The following is a 20,487-nucleotide window of genomic DNA, read 5'->3' as shown; positions in this document are numbered from 1 at the left end:
TATGGCTGTGGTGCATTCTGGCGAGATCTATGAACAAAATTCAGACACAAATTGAAAGTAAAATTTCTAAGTCCTGACCAAAAAAAAAAAAAAAAAAAATTGGGCAGAAGTTCCACCAGGGCCAAGCCCAGATTTTTTTGCCCCCCATGCCACTATCACTGGATAGCACAAAATCACATTTGTCATTAAAATATGGTTAAAATATACCAGTTTATATCAAGACAAATCAATTGAGTGAACTATTCAGTAAAAAGACATCTAAAATTGTAATATTCCCCACATTATACAGATTATTGTATAGATATAGAATATACATGAAAATATATCCGAGAATTTCTATACCGTACAGCAAAACATGTTAAAGGAATTGATCTGTAGTAATTACGATTAACGTTTAAGTCTCAAATTTATTACGTCACAGTGTACTGATACACTCGACCACATTGCTCACTATCTTAGATATAGATCTAGTAATACTAATAGTATAATCAGTTGCCATTAATATTTATATATATATATATATATATAGATGACACGCTGTGGCGACCCCTCAGGGGACAAGCCGAAAGAAACTTACTTACAGTCACTCACATTTGAAAAATGTACGGGTGTGGTCAGTCATGCTCGCAGATAAAGTTCCGGGTGTGATTAGAGATGGCCTGAAAATAACTTAAATGATTAATATAACATAAATGTAATTTAAAAATTAAATAAACAAATACATAAATAGAAAACTAAAATTTAAAACTCGGAAATGATCATTTCCAATTTCAACTTATATTAGTAGAACATGATATAAAACGGTATTTAAAATTTTTCATTAATAAATCTAACAAACTTTATCTGAAGAAAAGTTAAATGCACTGGCCTGTCAAGGAATAAACAAGAACGGTCTATCCTCGCAATGTTTTGATAATGCTGAAAGTTTAGTTCAACAATCGGCTTTCGTGGCAACAAGCTAGCGATACATTGGAACAACATTCCTGTTGGCGATCGTGACGTAAGGTTGTGGGGGGGGGGCATCACAGGACTGCCGTAAATAGGAGGCTGGCTTGCTAGAACGTGCCTTTATGTGTACGCGCTCAACTTATTGACAACACTTGAATCAAGCGACAAGGTGGATGATAGTCTGTTGTTTTTTTGTTTTTTTACACCGCCACAGTGCCTCTCCATCGACGCAATGAGCACCCCGAGTGTAATTTAATTTCCTTTGACATGGCTCATTATGTTGATGACTTTCGACGTAAATGCGTTCGCATTATGTGAAGCAGTTCTGAATATGCGCTTTGGTACACGCTCCGTACATGCTCAGTACAGTTAACTTGCATTTCCTGTTTCCAGGTGAATACCGGTTGTTTTGGAGCATGATTGTTTAGTTAACAACGTTCATGAAATACACACGTAAATTAATGTCAAGACCACACAAACTAAGCGACGTCTTGAGAGAATGCGAGGGGGGGGGGCGTTACTGCTACTAGTGATAGTGCCTCAACATGGCTACGCTCGTGAAAGCAAGACAACAAACTCTAACGCATGTCTGTTCAATGTTGTCAACTAATATGTGGATCAATTTTAGGCAATTTTTCCTCAATTTTACGGAGAAATTTTCATGAAAATTTTAAAATTCCGGGAAAATCCAGAGGACTTTAATCATTGAACTATGAAAGTTTGAACTTTGAGAGTTTTAACAAGAAATACGAGAACATGTTAATACCTGTGTGAAAAGTTTATAAAGTGTGTTGTTAGGGGTTTAACAGCTTAAAAAAAAAAAAAAAAGAAAAAAATACTTAAAAGAAATTACTGCAAATGAAAAAAAAACATGCACAGTAAATGAAAAAATACTGTAAATGAAAAAAACACTCTGTAAAGCAGTGGGGCCAAACAAATTTTTGTCACCAGATTGTACTTACGGTTTCCCTCAGAGGGCCGCTATGACTGTGAAACCATAAAAATCTTTTACTGCCTCATCATATTTACACATTAAATTTATGAAGTAGTTTTGGAATCAAAAATCAAGTGTTAATGGGTTTTTCAAATATTGCTGTTTGGCAACACAAAAATGCTTCTGATATCTCAACGTTATCATTTATGATGTGAACATTTTAATTTTTGGTACATATTTTAACAAATATCATGGAAAGTTGATACACATGATTTGCCTCAGCAGGCCGCATAAAATCATGCAATGGGCCTGATCTGGCCCTCAAGTTTGACAACTGTGCTGTAAACAACAAAACGTATAAATATAATGAACAGAATTAAAAAAATAGTGCGAGGAAAATCAACTTCTACTTCATGGATTTGACTGAACATGGGTATTTTTGGGACGTAACCTATGCATTTAATGAGGGAACACTAAACAACAGTACAATTGGATCGAGTTGTTTCAAAAGGTTTAAAAAGGTACAGATAAGGCCGCTTTATTATTTATCTGTCTTTGGACAAAAGATTACTATGTGGACAAGATGAATGACAAAGAAAACTGCATCAGGCATCAATCTGTTCACTTCAATATTCAAGCTGCTCACATAAAGACAAAAATACAAAACACAAAAAAACTTTGCGGTCTAAAAATTAACTGTAAAGCTCGCAGGTGTAGTTGAGTTGTGTGATTAAAGTGAACATATTTTTGAAGGTGCATGCATTTATTTTCATCTATAGAGCAATGCAATATTTTGAAAAATTTACCTTCATCAAAGTCAGCATCATCCTCCGTGTGCTGCGGGAAGGGGAAACAGTTGGTGATCTCCAGCCGGTCATCAACCACCAGGCCTAGCAGGACGCCCTGAACAACCTCACTCCCCTGGCCCTCTTCCTGGTAGTGCTTTATGATCTTCAGCACCACCTGTGTGAACGAACCAGCAATATTAATATTGCAACAGTGCGAATAAAAATCTAAATTTCCTTTTACCAACTCTCTCTCATACCTTCTAGACTTCTGTAGTAAAAGAGGGCCTACAGAATCAGTGGGCATATAAATACATTGATGTATGAATGTGTGTGTGAGATTGGATGAATGTGAGGCTTTGACTTTTCACACTATTCTCACCACTTTTTAAAGGATTCAATTTGAGCATGCCCGCTAACAGTTGAAGTAGAAAAAAGCTACATTAGAATATTAAGTATTTGTCATTTTTTAATGACTCACTGATCAAGACTGACAATTTACAAATTGACCAAGCAGCTTTCAATTTAAACTATACTGTCTGATCCTCAGTCATTGTACATACACACGCACACACTAGTAAAATGTAGTTGATTTAATTCAAGGCACAGTGAGTAAAAATGTCACACTGGCTGACTATCGAAATCAGGTCCGTCAGCAAGATGCCATGAAACTGCATGCTTTGAATCACTCTTTCTGAAGGTTTAAAGTTAATTTTATAGGCTTACGTCCGTCACTAAGGTTATCCCAGTGACTGTGATTCGACGCGCCATCGCACTCGCAAATCTACTGTCGAGCACGAAAAATCACGCATGTAAAATTTGTTCCGAGTAGAAATACATAGCTATTGAAAGATGTCACTTATTTTGTGTAGTCTTGACCAATGTTCCCTTTAAGCTGTGCCACTCCACAATTGCGCACACTCTCAGCGCACATGAAAACCGATCCAGCGCAGTGAACTACAGCCTGACGTTTTTTTTTTTAACATGGAAGCACACTGTCTCTAACAATGAGCTGCTACTCAGGCTACTTCTACCTCCTAGTTTACCTGACACCGCCCCCTCCACTCTTAAACGGGTACACTCATAATTACAAACATAACACACACCCGCAACCAGTCACTCACATTTGACGAGCGCATTCACGCCCGCGCAGCCATCGCACTCGCAAATCTACAGTCGAGCACGAAAATTCACGCGCGTAAAATTTGTTATGAGTAGAAAAAAACAGATACTGAAAGTCATCACTTATTTTATATAGTCTTGACATTAATTTACGTGTTCATTTCATAAACGTGAACAAAACAACCCAGCTCCTAAACAATCAGTATTCACCCGGAAACAGGAAATGCAAGTTATCCGTACTGAGTATGTACGGAAGTGATGCCAAAAGCACATGTTCCGAGGTGCTTCACGTACTGCAAGCACATTTACGTTGAAAATCATCAACATCATGACCCATGTCAATGGAAATTCAGCTACATCACAGGTGCTCAATGCGTCAATCGCGAGGCAGTTTTGCTTGATCGTGTGACGGCGTACCTTCCCCCTCAAAAAATACGTTAGACTAGACATCGTCGCGTCGCGTGATTCAGGTGTGACCAAAATGTTGTGCACACGCACATAAAGGCGCGTTCTAGAAAGCTGGCCGGTGGAACAGTTGGTGGAAGGTGTCTGGTGTTCTATGTGACAGAAGAGTCTCCGCCAGGATGAAGGGCAAAGTTTATAAAAAAAAGTGGTGAGGCCGACCATGATGTACGGATTAGAGACGGTGCCACTGAAGAAATGACAGGAAGCAGAGCTGTATGTGGCAGAAATGATGTGGAGGTTCTTGCTCGGAGTGAGCAGGTTGGATAGGATTAGAAATCAGCTCATTAGAGGGACAGCCAAAGTTGGATAATTTGGAGACAAGGTTCAAGAGAGCAGACTTCGATGGTATGAACATGTCCAGATGCGAGAGAGTGAGTATACTAGTAGAAGGGTGCTGAGGATGGAGCTGCCAGACAAAAGAGTGAGAGGAAGACCAAAGAAAAGGTTGATGGATGTGGTGAGGGAGGACATGAGGATTGTGGGTGTTTGAGAAAAAGATGCATGAAATAGGCTCAGATGGAAAAAGATGACACGCTGTGGCGACCTCACGGGACAAGCTGAAAGGAAAATAAGAAGAATATGCAAATATTGTATCCATGTGTTTGTGTCCCTCAAACATTTATAAGTACATCCGTAGATGTGACCCTCAAATGCATAGCATATTTACATGTGCCATGTGTTTACATGTGTTTCAGCAGTAGTAAGCTCTGGCCTCTTTCAGAACACGTTTGCACAATCAGCATTTAGCAAACTAAAACAAGCCACAGCCAAACAGTTGAGAATAAGGAAAGCAAAGCATCTAAATGAAAAGGTAGCAAACAGGCTCCAAGTACAGCGTGGAGAATACGGGGCATAAATCACACTGATAACTGTGTGGGCAGGTCATAGAAAAAGGTATTAATAATACACACATACAGTGGAAAAGGGGGTGGCAGTCCTGGAGCCAGGCTCACGACAACAAAAACACCAATCAAAATCATGAGTGAACCCCAGTGGTGTCAGCAACCTCTCACACACAAGCATGCACAGAAATCTGTCCAAGCACATGATTTATTCCACTGGTGTGTTGGATCTGTCACCCAACAAGTATAAGAGCTAGGGGTGGAAAGAGAGAGATGATATGGCTTGGAATGAGGAGGAAAATAAATTTCACTGCCTGCCTCCCTTGGCTTCTCTGATCAAAACTAAAGGGAAAAAATGAGATGGAGCTAAAGGGTGTTGGAAGGTCATGAGTAAGACCACCAGTGGGCTAAAGAGAAAAAGCACATCAACCTTGTGGCTTTTATCATCAAGTTACAAATCTCTATAAAAAAAAGTGAGAATGACAGACTATAGAATATAGTGTATGTTACGATAAAGATAGCATTTAGGTGATCTAAAAGGAAATCAACGGAGATCAAATTGAGGAGCAGTCCTTCAATTACAAAGAGTTACATGTATAAAGTTGCAATTTACGAGACTGTCCACGCAATTCTTTTTAGTTATTGTTGGAGGTTATTATGGCAATGAAAAAATTAAGAATGAAGCAGGACAACAAAAAATATCCACATGCTTAAAGGCCAACTAGCCCAATCTAAAAATTCTCAAATCCAAATAAATACCTAAACAGATGAACAGAGGAAAAACAGATGTCTGTCCTTTGCAAGAGGAAAATGAAGAAGGAAAGTTCCATGGATTTGTTGTGCTTGCTTCCTGCTGTAGAAAACCCTCTATCTTGTATTGACGGGAAATCCTGTAAATCACCATGTTTGTGCAAAACTCGGAAGGAAGCTCTATGTGTTTGCCTTTGTGCACAGACATCTAGACACTGTTTTATTGATGTAGCTAAGCAGCAAGTAGAAAATCTAGTGTGCACAACTCATGTAGAGAGCCAAGATAGATAAATGGATAGCATGGTATACATCAATTCTTCCTTTTTCTGAGCTGCTTATCCTCATTAAGGTCGCAGGAGTGCTGGAGCCTATACCAGCCATCTTCGGGCAGGAGGCGGGGTACACGCTGAACTTGTTGCCAGACAATCGCAGGGCACATAAAAACAAACAACCATTCACACTCACTATCACACCTAAGGGTAATTTAGAATCTCCAATTAATGCATATTTTTTGGACATAGGAAGAAATTGGGAGAACCCGAAGAAAACCCACGCAGGAAAGGGCAGAACATGTAAACTCCACACAGCCGAGATTTGAACCCCAGTCTCAGAACTGTGAGGCCAACGGTCTAACCAGCTGTTCACCCGTGGTATAAATCAACAAGCTTAAAATTTAATTGTGCACAAACAGTTGTACTCTATGGTCTACAATGGCTTCCTTAAATTTACACTATAACTCTTCTTTCACTCACATAAAGACCAAAACCGGTCTTAAAGTTACAAAAGTATAGCAAAAGAGGCAAGCCTAACATTGGGTTGTTCCAGTGTAGCTTGTGTAAGCGAAAGCTGTACTTTTTCCAACCATCTATTAATTTTCTCTCCAACTTGTCTTCTTTTGGGTCATCGGTCTGCTGAAACCTATCCCAGCTGCTGCAGCACAGGCGAGAGGCCTTGATCTGGATGCCAGCCAATCGCAGGGCACAGACAAACACAACCATTTATACACCTAAGGACAATGTCTTCTTCAATAAACAGAGCATGCATCTATGTTTTTGGAATGTGGGATGAAACTAGAATACTTAGAGAAAACACAAAGACCTAATCAGGGCTTGGGAGCCGCGGGTTGCCGATGCCTGCCCTAGGTTATGAAAAACGTGTGCACTTTTCCAGTATGCCTCCGAGAGGTTATGAAAAAGGTGTATGCTTTCATTCCAATATGCCAATGCCACCTCGAGGTTCTGTAATAGATATTGTCACGGACGAGACTCGGGGGTGGACCCAAATGCACGACTCAGGTGAGAGGTAAGCAGTGCGGAATAAGCCTTTATTCGTTCCAATGTCGGTTACCAGGGGGTCAGTCCAAACAAGCAGCAAGATGAGTAACGGCAGGCTTACGGGGTAGGTCGGGAGACAGGCGTTGGTCGGTACACGGGAGGTAGACGTCAGGAGTACGGTAGTGCGGGAACGAGGCATGAGAGGCAACGATCTAGCAGAGTCTCTGTCGTCCCCCGGGTCCTATATGTACTGGGTCTAATCGGAGGTCATGAGGCGCAGGTGTGACCCTTCCGATTAGACGGCCACGCCCAGCCCTGGCTGAAATCCAGGATCATGACAGTACCCCCCCTCAATGGCCGGCTCTGGACGGCCCAGGTGCATCAGGGTGAGCCGCGTGAAAGTCCCTGATGAGGGAGCGGTCCACGACGAAGCGGGAGGGGATCCAAGAGCGCTCCTCCGGGCCATATCCCTCCCAGTCCACCAGGTACTGGACCCCCCTCCCTCTGCGGCGGGAAGACAGCAACTGGCGCACGGTGTACACCAACCCACCGTCGACCATGGGGGGGGGCGAGGGGGACTTGAGCGGAGGAGCCAGCGACGACGTGCGATTCGGGCGAAGTCTGCTGATGTGGAACGTAGGGTGCACCCTCATCGACCTGGGCAGTTTCAACGAGACGGCGACCGGGTTAATAACCTTGGAAACAGGGAACGGGCCAACGAACCTGGGAGCAAGTTTGCGGGATTCCGTCCGCAGCGGGAGATCTTTGGTGGAGAGCCACACTCGCTGTCCCACTCTGAGCTCTGGTGCGGCCCTCCTCTTGCGGTCTGCTGCGGCCTTGTAGGCGCTGCTCATGGGCATACTCCACCCACTTGATGTGCTGGCTCCACGTGCTCTGGTCCCTGGATGCCAGACATCGAAGACCGGTCTCTAATTCCTGGTTAATCCTCTCAGTCTGGCCGTTAGACTCTGGGTGATGACCCGATGTCCGACTTGCTGAAGCACCAATGAGGTTACAGAACTCCTTCCAGAAACGGGCGCTGAATTGCGGACCCCTGTCCGAAACGATGTCCTGGGGTAGGCCGTGGTAACGGACGACCTCGTCTAATACCAACTGGGCTGTCTGCTTGGCCGACGGGATCTTCGGAAGCGGCACGAAGTGGACCATCTTGGAAAAACGGTCCACTATGGACAGCACCACTGTGTTCCCTTGAGAAGGCGGCAGGCCGGTGACGAAGTCCAGCGCGATGTGTGACCACGGACGAAAGGGGATGGACAGGGGTTGCAACTCACCAACAGGCCGTAGGCGGGAAGTCTTATTGGCAGCACACACCGGGCAGGCGTTGACGAACTCCCTTACGTCCTTGCTGAGGTTAGGCCACCAGAACCTTTGTTCGACCACTGAACGTGTCTTCGCCATACCCGGGTGGCAGACCGTCTTGTTGGTATGGGCCCAGTTGATGACGTCTCCCCGCAGAGATGGGATGACGAACAGGCGGCCCGACGGACAATCCGCGGGTGACGGTGTCTCTCCCAGAGCCTCCTTCACCCGCGACTCGATCGCCCAGGTGAAACCGGCCACGAAGCACCCCGCTGGCAGGATAGTAGCGGCGTCTGAATCCGTGCGCCCTCCCTCGTGGATCCGCGAGAGTGCATCCGGCTTGCCGTTTTTGGAGCCTGGGCGGAAACACACCTTAAAGTGGAAGCGGGTGAAAAATAGGGCCCACCTGGCCTGACGGGCGTTCAACCTCTTCGCAGACTTCAGGTATTCAAGGTTCTTATGGTCCGTGAAGACAACGAACGGTATTTGCGAGCCCTCCAGCCAGTGCCGCCACTCCTCCAACGCGCTCTTGACCGCCAGCAGTTCCCTATCTCCCATGTCGTAGTTCCTCTCTGCCGGGGTCAACTTTCTCGACAGGAATGCGCACGGGTGGATCCTTCCATCCCTGGGACTCCTCTGCGACAAGACTGCTCCGATTCCTGAATTCGATGCATCCACCTCCACCACAAACTGGTTATCTGGGTCCGGAATAATGAGAACGGGCGCAGTAGTGAAACTTGCCTTGAGCCTGCTGAAGGCCTCCTGGCAGGTCCCGGACCAGTCGAAGAGGGTATGTGGCGAGGTGAGCGAATGCAGAGGAGCGGCCACGGAACTGAAGTTCCTTATGAATTTCCTCTAAAAATTGGCAAATCCCAGAAACCTCTGTACGTCCCTCCTGTTGGTGGGGGTAGGCCACCGCAGCACCGCATCGACCTTCCCGGGATCTCATGGGTTGATGCTCTGGTCCGGTTAGAGAGAAGAGTTTCCCTCTGGGAGGTGAGGTGCCTGGCAGGAGTTCAATCGCGCAGTCGTATGACCGATGTGGCGGCAGAGACTTTGCTTTAGATTCAGAGAAGACCTCCCGTAGGTCATGGTAGCAGGAGGGCAATGCGGTCAGGTCCAGGGCGGTACTAGGTTCTGTTAGCCGAACCGGCGCAACTTGAATACCCATGTCTCTCCGGACAGCGACACAGCGACTGAGAAAGTCCTCTCCCCAAGTCTTGATCTGACCCGTGGTCCAATCTATGTGCGGATTATGTTCTTTGAGCCACGGGCTGCCCAAGATGATGTCGCTACTACGTGCGTCGAAGACATGAAAGCTAATACGCTCCGAGTGAGCGTCCGGAAAGCTCATACGTAGCGTCTGAGTGCGATGTGTAACCCGACAAAGGAACTTGCCGTTGGCGGCATAGGCGTGACGAAAACGTTGCGTGGGAAAGGTTGCTGCCCCCAGCTCCTCGACCACGCGGGGATTTATCAGGTTTGCTTCCAACCCAGAATCTATGAAAGCCGTCACAGAGCATGAACGGGAGTCCGTTCCCAAGGTGAGGTGAAGGAGGGACCTCCCTGACCCAGTCGTGGTGTACCGCACACTCACCGGAGTAGCGATCCTGATGTCAGAATGCCCTGGTCGAGTCGGGCAACAGGCGATCAAGTGTCCCAAACGCCCGCAGTAAAAACAGCGTCCCTCTCGTCGCCGACGTAAGCGCTCCTCCGCTGAGCTGCCAAGCCCCTCCACTTGCATGGCTTCCGGTGAAGCTGACAACACGGGTGGCCGGGAAGCGGAAACAACCGGACTGCGACTTTCCCTCTCCTCCTCCCTCAGGCCCTCCATCTGTCTCTGCACGGTGAGGCACTGGTCCACCTTGAGGGCCAATGCGATGAGGGAGTTAAGCGAAGGCGGAAGATCCATGGCCACGAGGTGACCACGGATCTGTGGGGACAGTCCCTCGTAAAACACGTCATGGAGGGCTTCCTCATTCCAGCGGCTCTCGGCAGCCCGAATCCGGAACTCGATGGCGTAGTCGGACACGCGGCGACGCCCCTGGCTAATTGTCATGAGTGACGACGCCGCCTGGCGTTCCGGAGCCGCATACTGGAACACCTGGGTGAGCGCGCAGACGAAGCTCGCCCATGAGCGGCAGGTCTCCGAGTTACGGCTCCACTCAGCGGTGGCCCATGTCTCCGCCCTGCCTGTCATGTGGGAAATGACGAAGGCGATCCGGGAGCGGTCCGTGGGAAAAGCGGAAGCTTGCAGCTCAAAGTGGAGATCGCACTGCGCCAGGAAGGGCTTGACGTTACCGGAGTCACCTCAGAACCGCTCTGGTCGAGAGAGCGGAGTGATGGTGGCACGGGGAGGCACAGGAGCGGCCGCGCTAGCTTGGGAGGCTAGCCACGGTTGCAGATGGGTGCAGAGCTCCTGGATCTGGTGAGTCATACCCTGGAGCGCAGCCTCTTGCTCACCCAGGCGTTTTCCCTGCACTTGCAGCGCACGGCGAATGGCTTCAGAGTCGGCTGGGTCCATGTTCTTGGCTAGATCGTTCTGTCACGGACGAGACTCGGGGGTGCACCCAAATGCACGACTCAGGTGAGAGGTAAGCAGTGCGGAATAAGCCTTTATTCGTTCCAATGTCGGTTACCAGGGGGTCAGTCCAAACAAGCAGCAAGATCAGTAACGGCAGGCTTACGGGGTAGGTCGGGAGACAGGCGTTGGTCGGTACACGGGAGGTAGACGTCAGGAGTACGGTAGTGCGGGAACGAGGCATGAGAGGCAACGATCTAGCAGAGTCTCTGTCGTCCCCCGGGTCCTATATGTACTGGGTCTAATCGGAGGTCATGAGGCGCAGGTGTGACCCTTCCGATTAGACGGCCACGCCCAGCCCTGGCTGGAATCCAGGATCATGACAATATAGTTTACACTTTCATTCAAATGACAGGCATGCAGTGTACAATTGTGCTCATTTAGATACACAGGCAGGATTTCTGAAATATTGTTTTTTAAGTAGGAATGATGACTGAACAAAAATCATAAATTTATTTATGGTGAGGTTTTTCCCTGTGCTGAAATGCTTAGTTTACTTTGAACTCATCAAATTAAAATTTCACGGACAACATCGCACTGGTGAATAAGTTCTTAACCTGGGTTCAAGTCTCTCTCTCTCTCTCTCTCGCTAGCCGATCGAGAGAGAGAGAGAGAGAGAGAGAGAGAGAGCGAGAGAGAGAGAGCTCTCTCTCTCTCTCTCTCTCTCTCTCTCTCTCTCTCTCAGCTCTCTCTCTCTCTCTCGCTCTCTCTCTCTCTCTCTCTCTCTCTCCTCTCTCTCTCTCTCTCTCTCTCTCTCTCTCTCTCTCTCTCTCTCTCTCTCTCACACACACACACACACACACACACACACAACTCATCGTTTCAATTCGTGATGCCTGGCAGCAGAGGATCATGGTACATTGCTTGGCCTGTTGTTGATTCTTGACAAAAAAATATTATTTTATATCTTTATGTTTCAAGCCTGAAATGTGATGAAAGGTTGAAAAGTTTAAGGGAGCCGAATACTTTCACAAGGCACTGTAATTTCTTATTGATTAACGAAAACTACAAACAATCCTGTGACTCTTGTCTAGTTAACCTTGTCTCATCTTCCTTTCAGTTTCTCTGTCTATTATACTAATCTGATTACATGAAAAACATCCAGGCTACATCTCAGATACAAAATGACCAAATTTAAAGATTATGGACAGTTGGTTGAACAGACATACCAATTAAATTTAACTCTAGTCAGTATAGTAAATGATCCTTTTCAGTCAGTAAAAACAAAGTTACTTTAATGTCAACAGAAATTGGCTGTCAAATAGGGCGTAAAAAGTTGTCTGATTTTTCATGGCCACCTCGAGGTTTTTGGACGTCCTGAGGAAACGCATCTGGAGTCTATAAATTATGGCACATCACATTAAATGGGTGCCAAGAAATGCCCTTGCTTCCTGTTTGGTGGATTTGTTACAGATTTGATGGGGGTGGAGATGGGGGGGAAAAAAACTTTCAAAAATAAAAATCCATCTGATACATTCTGTGATGTACAGACTGAGGACAAGCTGTGCAATGGTTGTTTGGGATTGGCCAAATTTTGTGATCTGTGAAGCTTGCTAAAGCTTTTCCATAAAATTCAACACGGATACCTTGGGCCAAACAGTACCATTTTCTGTGCAGTGCCTCAAATTGGAAATTAGGGGCTTTTGCCTTCCCTATATCCCAAAGATCTCCAAAGTCCATATACAGTGTTTGATGAAGCAAGAAGCTTATAAGGAATCACAACATGGTGCCTCCACAGAGTGTTTTAAAACACCACCACATTTCTAAACTATGCTTGTGGAACCTCTAACATTGATCGCAACCTGGTCAGTTTAAAAAAAAAAAAAAAACATTGCTATAAGAAAACAGATGCATTTTGGCATCTTGTTTTCTTATTTTTACTCATATACCAATATAAGAAGAGTATAAACAGTGCACTGTGTGCCCCAGATGATTTAGCACTGGTAAATACTAGGGCCAGCGCAATAATATCTTAAGGCTGATTCTGAAATCCATCCATTTTCTAAGCCACTTATCCTCACAAGGACTCAGGAGTGCTGGAGCCTGTTCCAGCTATAACCGGGCAGAAGGCATGGTACACCCTGGACTGGTTGACAGCCAATCAATCATAGCGCACATAGAGATAGACAAACAGTAGCACTTACAATCACACCGAGGGGCAATTTAGAGTCTCCAATGAATGCATTTTTTTGGGATGTGGGAGAAAACCAGAGTTTCTGCAGAAAACGAACGCAGGCATGGGGAGAACATGCAAACTCGGTCCAAACAGGCGGGGGCAAGATTCGAATCACGGATCTCAGAACTGTGAGCCCAACATTCTAACCAGTTGTCACCCTAGCTGTACATCCACTTTTTTAGTATTTGCTAAAATACAAAAAAAAAAAAAAGTGTGACCGTTTGTCTCTATGTGCCCTTCGATTTGCTGGTAACCAGTTCAGGGTGGGTTAGCTGGGATAGGCTCCAGCATTCCCACGACCCTCGTGAGGATAAGCGGCTAAGAAAATGGATGGCTGGATGGATGGAAATCCTCAAATGTTTTCTCCCTTGATACGTCATCCTTTCGCATTTATTTTACTTCATCCATCCATCAATCCATTTTCTTTCCCACTTATGCTCACAAGGGTTGCAAGACTGCAAGAGCCTATCCCAGCTGTAAACGGGTTTTCAGATCTTTCCACAAATATTTGATGGGATTCATATCTGGGCTTTGTTATGGCCACTCCAAGACATTAACTTTGTTATCCTCAAGCCACTTTTTAACCATTTTGGCAGTATGCTTAGGGTCACTGTCCATTTGGACTCATTTGCACCCAAATTTTAGCTTCCTGACTGATGTCTTGATACGTTGCCTTAATATCTCAATGTAATGTTCTTTCTTCAAGATTCCGCTTATTTTATAAAGAGATCCAGTTTCTCATGCACCAAAACAGCCCCACAACATGATGCTGCCACCACCGTGCTTCACAGTCGCTTTGGTGTTCCCAGGTCTGCAAGCGTCCCCCCTTTTTCCTCCGGATGTAACATTGGTCATAATGGCTTCACAGCTCCATAGTTTCATCCGACAGAGGACATGTCTCCGGAGGATCTTTGTCTTGGTGTATTTTTGCAAACTGTAATCTGTAATTCTTTGGCTCTGTCCTTGGTATGTAGCCATTCGGGCCCATGGAGGTGCGGGACTCGTTTAAAGGTTGATAATTACACTTTTTTACCATTTTCATCCAGCCTCTTCACAAGGTCTTTAGTATTTGTTCTGGGATGGATTTACACCAAAACACGTTAATCTCTGGGACACAGAGCCAGTCTCCTTCCAGACCAGTGTGATGGCTGAACATCCCCATGTATATCCTTGTGTATAGTTGAAGAGATGAAGGTGGCACCTTCTAGAATCTGGAAATTACACCCAAGCCTGTGGAGCTCCACGACTCTCTGATTTCCTAGTTGATTTCTTTTTATTTTCCTATGAGTTCAAACGAGAAAGTAGTATGTTTGAGGTGTGGCCTTAAATACATCCCCTGATGTGCAGTCCATTATGTTAGTTAACCTATCAGGGGGTCCTAAAGCCATGACCTCATCACCTGGGCATCCCCATGTTCTTTAAAAACCTGGTATTTTTTGTGTATGTAAAATTTTGATCTCGGAGAACGTGATATAAAATTTTCTAGTGTTTGTGGCATTGAAAAAAAATCAAATAATTTTGGTGAACCTAATTGACTGGAGAAGTTTAGTCCAATTTGACTTCAGACAGTGGGCCAAAAAAAAAAAGAAATGTGCTATTGCACAGTGTATGTATAGTTCAGGCTTCAATTGTAGATTTTAAGTACATGCTGAACAAAGAGTTAAACTGATACAAAAGCCAGTCTGTTTATCCATCAATAAAAATGTGTATCCACAATCACGTAAACGATGAAACTAGCCACAAACATTCTACTGTTATAAGCAGTGGATTTAAGAACAAGTGTTATATACTGTTCTCAATCTCCATTGAACACACATGGCAATTCTCACACATTCTCGGTGAGAAGCAGAAGATTTTGCTGTAAAAGCAATATCATGCTCAAGAGCTTCGGCGGTATGAATCCAACCCAGTATTTCGCCATTCTTGTTGCAAATAATGGCTGTGAGATAACTGGGACAACATCAGGAAAGATGTTTACTGCATTGGAGTCGGAGCGCCATCTAGTGGACACTGAACACCATTTACCGTTTTAACATAAAGTACAGTAGTTGCTTTGATAATACATTTTAATTGTTAAAAAAAAAAGTTGTTGATAAAGGGTTTTTTAAAACATCATGAATGACTGACAAAATGAGATGCCCTGAATTTAGAGACACAATAGAAACATCATTATTCACAAAGTATGTTGGGGCAAAAAAAAAAAAAAAACAAGGAATATGGTCCAGTTTGCCGAAATCATTCGTGTACTGAAAATTCAATTAACTACAACAGTAGGGAGAAAATGGAAACAAAAAATAATCAAGGCAAAACTAAACTTTTAATTTGGCAACTACCAATCAAAAACTCAATGGTTAAAAGGTTTAAAATAAATTGGATAATATATGGTTTAATCTAATTAGGAAGATATTGTGCAATCCATGCAGGAAGTGGGAGGACGTTTGATTGTCCCTTACCATGTAGCACGATATTAATAAATTTATAGCATCACCTTTGAAAAAAAAAAAATCCAAATTTGAGTTGTACATATTTTTTTGCCCACACGGAACATGTTAAACATTTGTAAATTGGTAGTGTGAGATGAATGTGCTCATTTGGGTTTTTTTTTTTTTTTTAGTCTATGACAAACTTTTTTGGAGAGACATAGAGCAAATTTTAAGGTTATGGATTTATGTCAAAAATTACACAGAGCCTCTGTGATTTTTTGGGGAATTCATAATTTTGCAGTAGTGGTGTGAATTCAATTAACTGCACTGCTTGTAAAACAATGATTTTAAACATATTAATAGATTTGCACTCAGCATACGAAACCTATAGACTATGCACAAAGCAGGATTTTCCAAATATACAACAACTCTGACTTCAGCAGGATTGTGATCAAAGCCCTCACTGAGCAGCTTTCCACTTACGTGGTAACAACAGTGTGGACAGGCTTCAAATTAATGTTACAATAGACTTGTACAACACAGCAAAGAGTTTGCAGTCTGAGGGTACCCCTGCAGCTACACCTCTGACAGACAGATCGTATGATGCAACACAAGAGAAAATGTTGCACATCACTGCACTCAGGTATTTCTCTTCACTACCTAAAACTGACACATTTGCTTCAGCGCTAAGGTTCCAATTGAGGTTACACTGTTTTTTAATTTAATTGCCACAATTAAAAAGTTTGGTTGGTGAAAATGGGAAAATAAGTAAAGAAAATCTCATTAGAGCTTTACAGAATACACACTGAGGTGAAATATTTAGATATGAAATTAGGGTCCCAAGACTCTAGGGCAACTTTAATTAGTAAGATAAAAGGAAGGCAGCAGCTGGCTCGTTGGAGTCCTGTGTTGAGGCACATGGCGTAAATGAGCTGCTTTGTGTCCATGGCAGTGTGAGTTGCATGGAGTGTGCATGTGGGAGGGTGGGCTGGGGGATAAGTGAGGTAAAGTCGAATTCAATGGAAGTGAAGCAAGTTTGTCCTCTGCTGTTTCCATTGTGGTACTACAGAGAAACATTAAAGCAGGTCTCTTCAACTAAATTTACTAACCACATTTTTTTGACAGCCGAAGGCTATACTTTACTATTATTCTTACATATTGAATGTCACCCAATTTAACATTTCGACTAACCTTGATTTGGGCATGAAAAGTAGTGATTTTGTGTGTGAAATATTTTTTTTTAATACATCTGAACCTTGGGGTACTCTGTCCAGTTATTAATGAGCTGAGAGAATCTTAGAACATTATGAACTCCCGTTACAACACCAGTGTTTATTGAGCAGCACAATCGTACGTGGAGGAAACCATATAATGTATGAATGTTGACTTCCCACATCCAAAGACAGGTTCTTGAGACCCCAAGTTAGTTGTGACTAACTCCACAGCACATTTGAGGGATACAATCGAGAAGTGGACTCTCTTGCCTCAATTTTTTCAAATCGTGAGTCAACAATAAAACACAACAGATGGAAATTTTTTATAGGACAGCTCACTTGCCATTGAGTATTATCGATCAATTCGAAGACAAACATGAGGTCAATTATGAATTAGGGCTGCACAATACTGGGGAAACATTCGATATGGCTGAATTATGCGATATCAATTCCACTGCAATTATTCAACATGCGTATAAACAAATGTTTTTATTTAATTAAATAAACCTTTCTTTAATGCGCTAAAATAAACATGTCTACTCTCCCCTATTTCATTTTAGACAACTTATTTTTTTCCACTTTCATTTATTCTTCTACCGCATCTACCATTTGCTTCTCTGGGTCCACTCTAGCCCAGAGATGAGATGGAAGGCATTGCACATTTAGGATCGCATTTGATTGGTCAAACTCTGATGAACACCACACATGTTCAGCAAAGCACATGCGAGTCCACAGCACTTTGACGCAATGTCCACTTTTTGTATGTGTTCGGTTAGACATGTTGATACCGTTTTCGGTCCTATCTGCACGGTTACACTTTTTTCAAGCCATGCCCGTCTGAAAAAGTTTTGGATTCCAGCATCCTTGTCAATTGCCCTCGCTCGATCTTCATCCTTTTTTTCTAAAACTTTCGCAATCCCAAAACTTTGAACACACCGTCGTTCAGTTCGCGCCATCTAAGTCCCACGTGCCATTACTTGGCTAACTAACAAGTTACAATGCGATTTCTGAGAACCGAGAACACATGTACATGGCAATGGTGAAACTCGATTAACCATTAACACGATTGGATCGTTATACTGTATAACTCTGTTGTCCAATCGAGTAATCTGCCGCAAACAAGTGTTAATGTTTATGTCCTCCCCCCCTGAAATTTTCTCAACGGATTTGCGCTTATCTCGAGAATTGTCATTTTGGTCTGAAAAACTCAGAAATCCTCCAATTGGCAGAAAATTCTCATCCCTGATGTTGACGACATTATCAGCAGACCTGTATGTTGAACATCTCGACAGCGAGGGTACCTATGCGAGGATCCTGTTTGTGGACTTCAACTCTGCGTTTAACACCAGCATCTATCTCTGAACTCCTTTTCTCCAAACTTCTCCAGCTCAGCGTCTTGCCTGCCATCTCCCGGTGGCTCAATAACTTCCTGACGGGCAGGACGCAGCAAGTGAGGCTGGGGGACACCATCCCCACGCAGTATTGGCACCGGGGCACCCCAAGGTTGTGTACTCTCCCCTCTGCTCTTCTCGCTCTACACAAACGACTGTATTTCAAGGTATCCGACTGTAAAACTCCTGAAGTTTGCAGAAGACTCCACGATCATCAGCCTCATCAAGAACAGCGACAAATCTGCATATCGACAGGAAGTGGCGAGACTGGCGTTTTGGTGTGCCCAACACAACCTGGCGTTGAACACTCTAAAGACTGTAGAGATGATTGTGGACTTGAGGAGGCATCCTTCACCACAGCTGTCCCTGCCCCTGTCCAACTTTCTTGTGTCAACCATCAAGACCTTGAAGTTCTTGGGAACTAATCTCAGAGGACCTGAATTGGGAGACGAACATCAGCTCCATCCTCAAAAAATCCAAGCAAAGGATTTAGTTCTTGTGGCTTCTGAGGAAGTATGGCCTGTCACAAGAGCTACTGAGATAGTTCTACACATCGGTCATCCAATCAGTACTGTGTCCATCACAGTGTGGTTTTGGGCCACCACAAAAAAGGACAAACTCCAACTGCGACGGACAATCAAAACCGCTGAACGGATTGTCAGCACTCTACCCACAATTGAAGACTTGCACGCAACTCGAACGAGGTCCAGAGCGAGCAGGATCCTTTCGGACCCTCTACATCCTAGCCACCAGCTCTTCCAGCTCCTTCCGTCGGGAAAGCGCTACAGCTCAATGCAAGTCAAAACTAGAAGGCATTAGAACATTTTTTTTTCCTTCTGGCAATTAAGTCATTAAATTCTTTATCAGCAAACCTACTATTTTTCTGCCTTGTGCCATTGTTGGGACACCCTCACATCCTGCTTCTCCAATCAGTTTTAGTATTAGCAATATATTTTGTAGACTATTACACGATTTGTCACTTTAAACTGCTCCGTTTACACAATTGTCATTGCACTGGTCTTTTAAACGGAAACCGCGAATGGATAAAGACACTGTACAAGCTTAACACTATGTGGAACGTTGACACACTCATCTCTTTCCTGTTCTAAATGAAGAAGACTTTACATCTTGCACATATATCTGTGACTCTTACAAGGAATAGTTCCTATAAACAGAAATGTCTCTTTTTCTTTGTTCTTGTTACTTGTCTCATTGTTCTTTGTCCTTCGTGTCATACAAAGGAAGCACCTGCTGGAGAAAAATTCCTTGTGTTTTTACACACTTGGCCAATAAAGCTGATTCTGATATATATATATATATATATATATATATTATATATATATATATATATATATATTCGTGTTTTAAGCATAAGCCTAACAAGTAGCCTGATTCTGTGTAACGTACAAGTTCCTGACAAAAACAAACCAATAATTTTTCCATCAGTAATGAGTCATAAACGTACTCTAAATAAACGAGTCACCGATAACTATGTTTATTATTTAGAGCAAAAATGACGCACCTCTGATTAGCATCTCACCGCACCGGTGGTTATGCGAAAGCAAGCATTCACATCTGGTATTTCCCTATATTTGCTGTTGAAATCTAGAAAGGAAATCATGCATTGACACTGACCAAACCATCGATCTGGATCTGCTTCACAGGAGAGTCCAAGGTGCCGCCAGTAGAAGCCATTGTAACGGTAACAAACCAAGAGCACGGCGACGTTGAGGTCTACCGACAACCCGATACACGCGGAAAAGGGGGACAAGTTTTCATGATGGACGTTTCCGCTACAAGTGACACTTCCTGTTCGTGCAGGAGCATGCATTAGTCAAGAAAAGTTCCGTAAGTAATAAGACTACAGTATGTAGCTGGTGGTCAAATTGTACGTCCGTTTCTGTTAGAGTTTATAAAATGAACATTTATTTCTGGACGTTTTCATTCAAATTTGAAGTGAAATTGATTTGGAAAAAGAGATTCAACATGAAGAAGAAGAACTGCTAACGTCGTTTTAAAAAAAACTAAGCATTCTGTTCTATTTTAATGTATTCGGTTGACTTTTGTTTTATTATATTAAAATTCTTTATTTCTAATGTATTAGTTGTTTTATGATGCCTCGAACTCTCGTAGAAGTATGGAAGCGGCTGCCACAACAGCAACAACAAAAATCCTGTTTTTCTGAATACTTTTTTTGAGGACTTTGGGATTTTTTTCAATATATTTTTTTTCTCTTTAAGTCAAACGGTGTTGAAAGTGGAG

At 43.7% G+C, this 20,487-nt stretch overlaps 1 protein-coding gene across 1 annotated transcript in view; it reads right to left on the bottom strand.

Annotated features, from left to right (window-relative positions):
* The window catches only part of LOC133501325 (eukaryotic translation initiation factor 3 subunit H), a 71,356-nt gene extending 51,325 nt beyond the window's left edge, over positions 1-20,031 (bottom strand). Inside the window, exons 1-2 of the mRNA XM_061821006.1 lie at positions 19,861-20,031; positions 2,689-2,845 (exon numbers count right to left, since the gene is read on the bottom strand). Coding sequence (XP_061676990.1) covers positions 2,689-2,845; positions 19,861-19,920 — 217 coding nt within the window. The 5' untranslated portion in view covers positions 19,921-20,031. The remainder of the gene's footprint in view (positions 1-2,688; positions 2,846-19,860) is intronic.
* Between the last annotated feature and the right edge of the window lie 456 nt (positions 20,032-20,487).

This window comes from Syngnathoides biaculeatus, chromosome 5 (assembly GCF_019802595.1).
Source record: "Syngnathoides biaculeatus isolate LvHL_M chromosome 5, ASM1980259v1, whole genome shotgun sequence".
NCBI lineage: Eukaryota > Metazoa > Chordata > Actinopteri > Syngnathiformes > Syngnathidae > Syngnathoides > Syngnathoides biaculeatus.
This window is presented reverse-complemented; position numbering and strand designations above follow the sequence as displayed.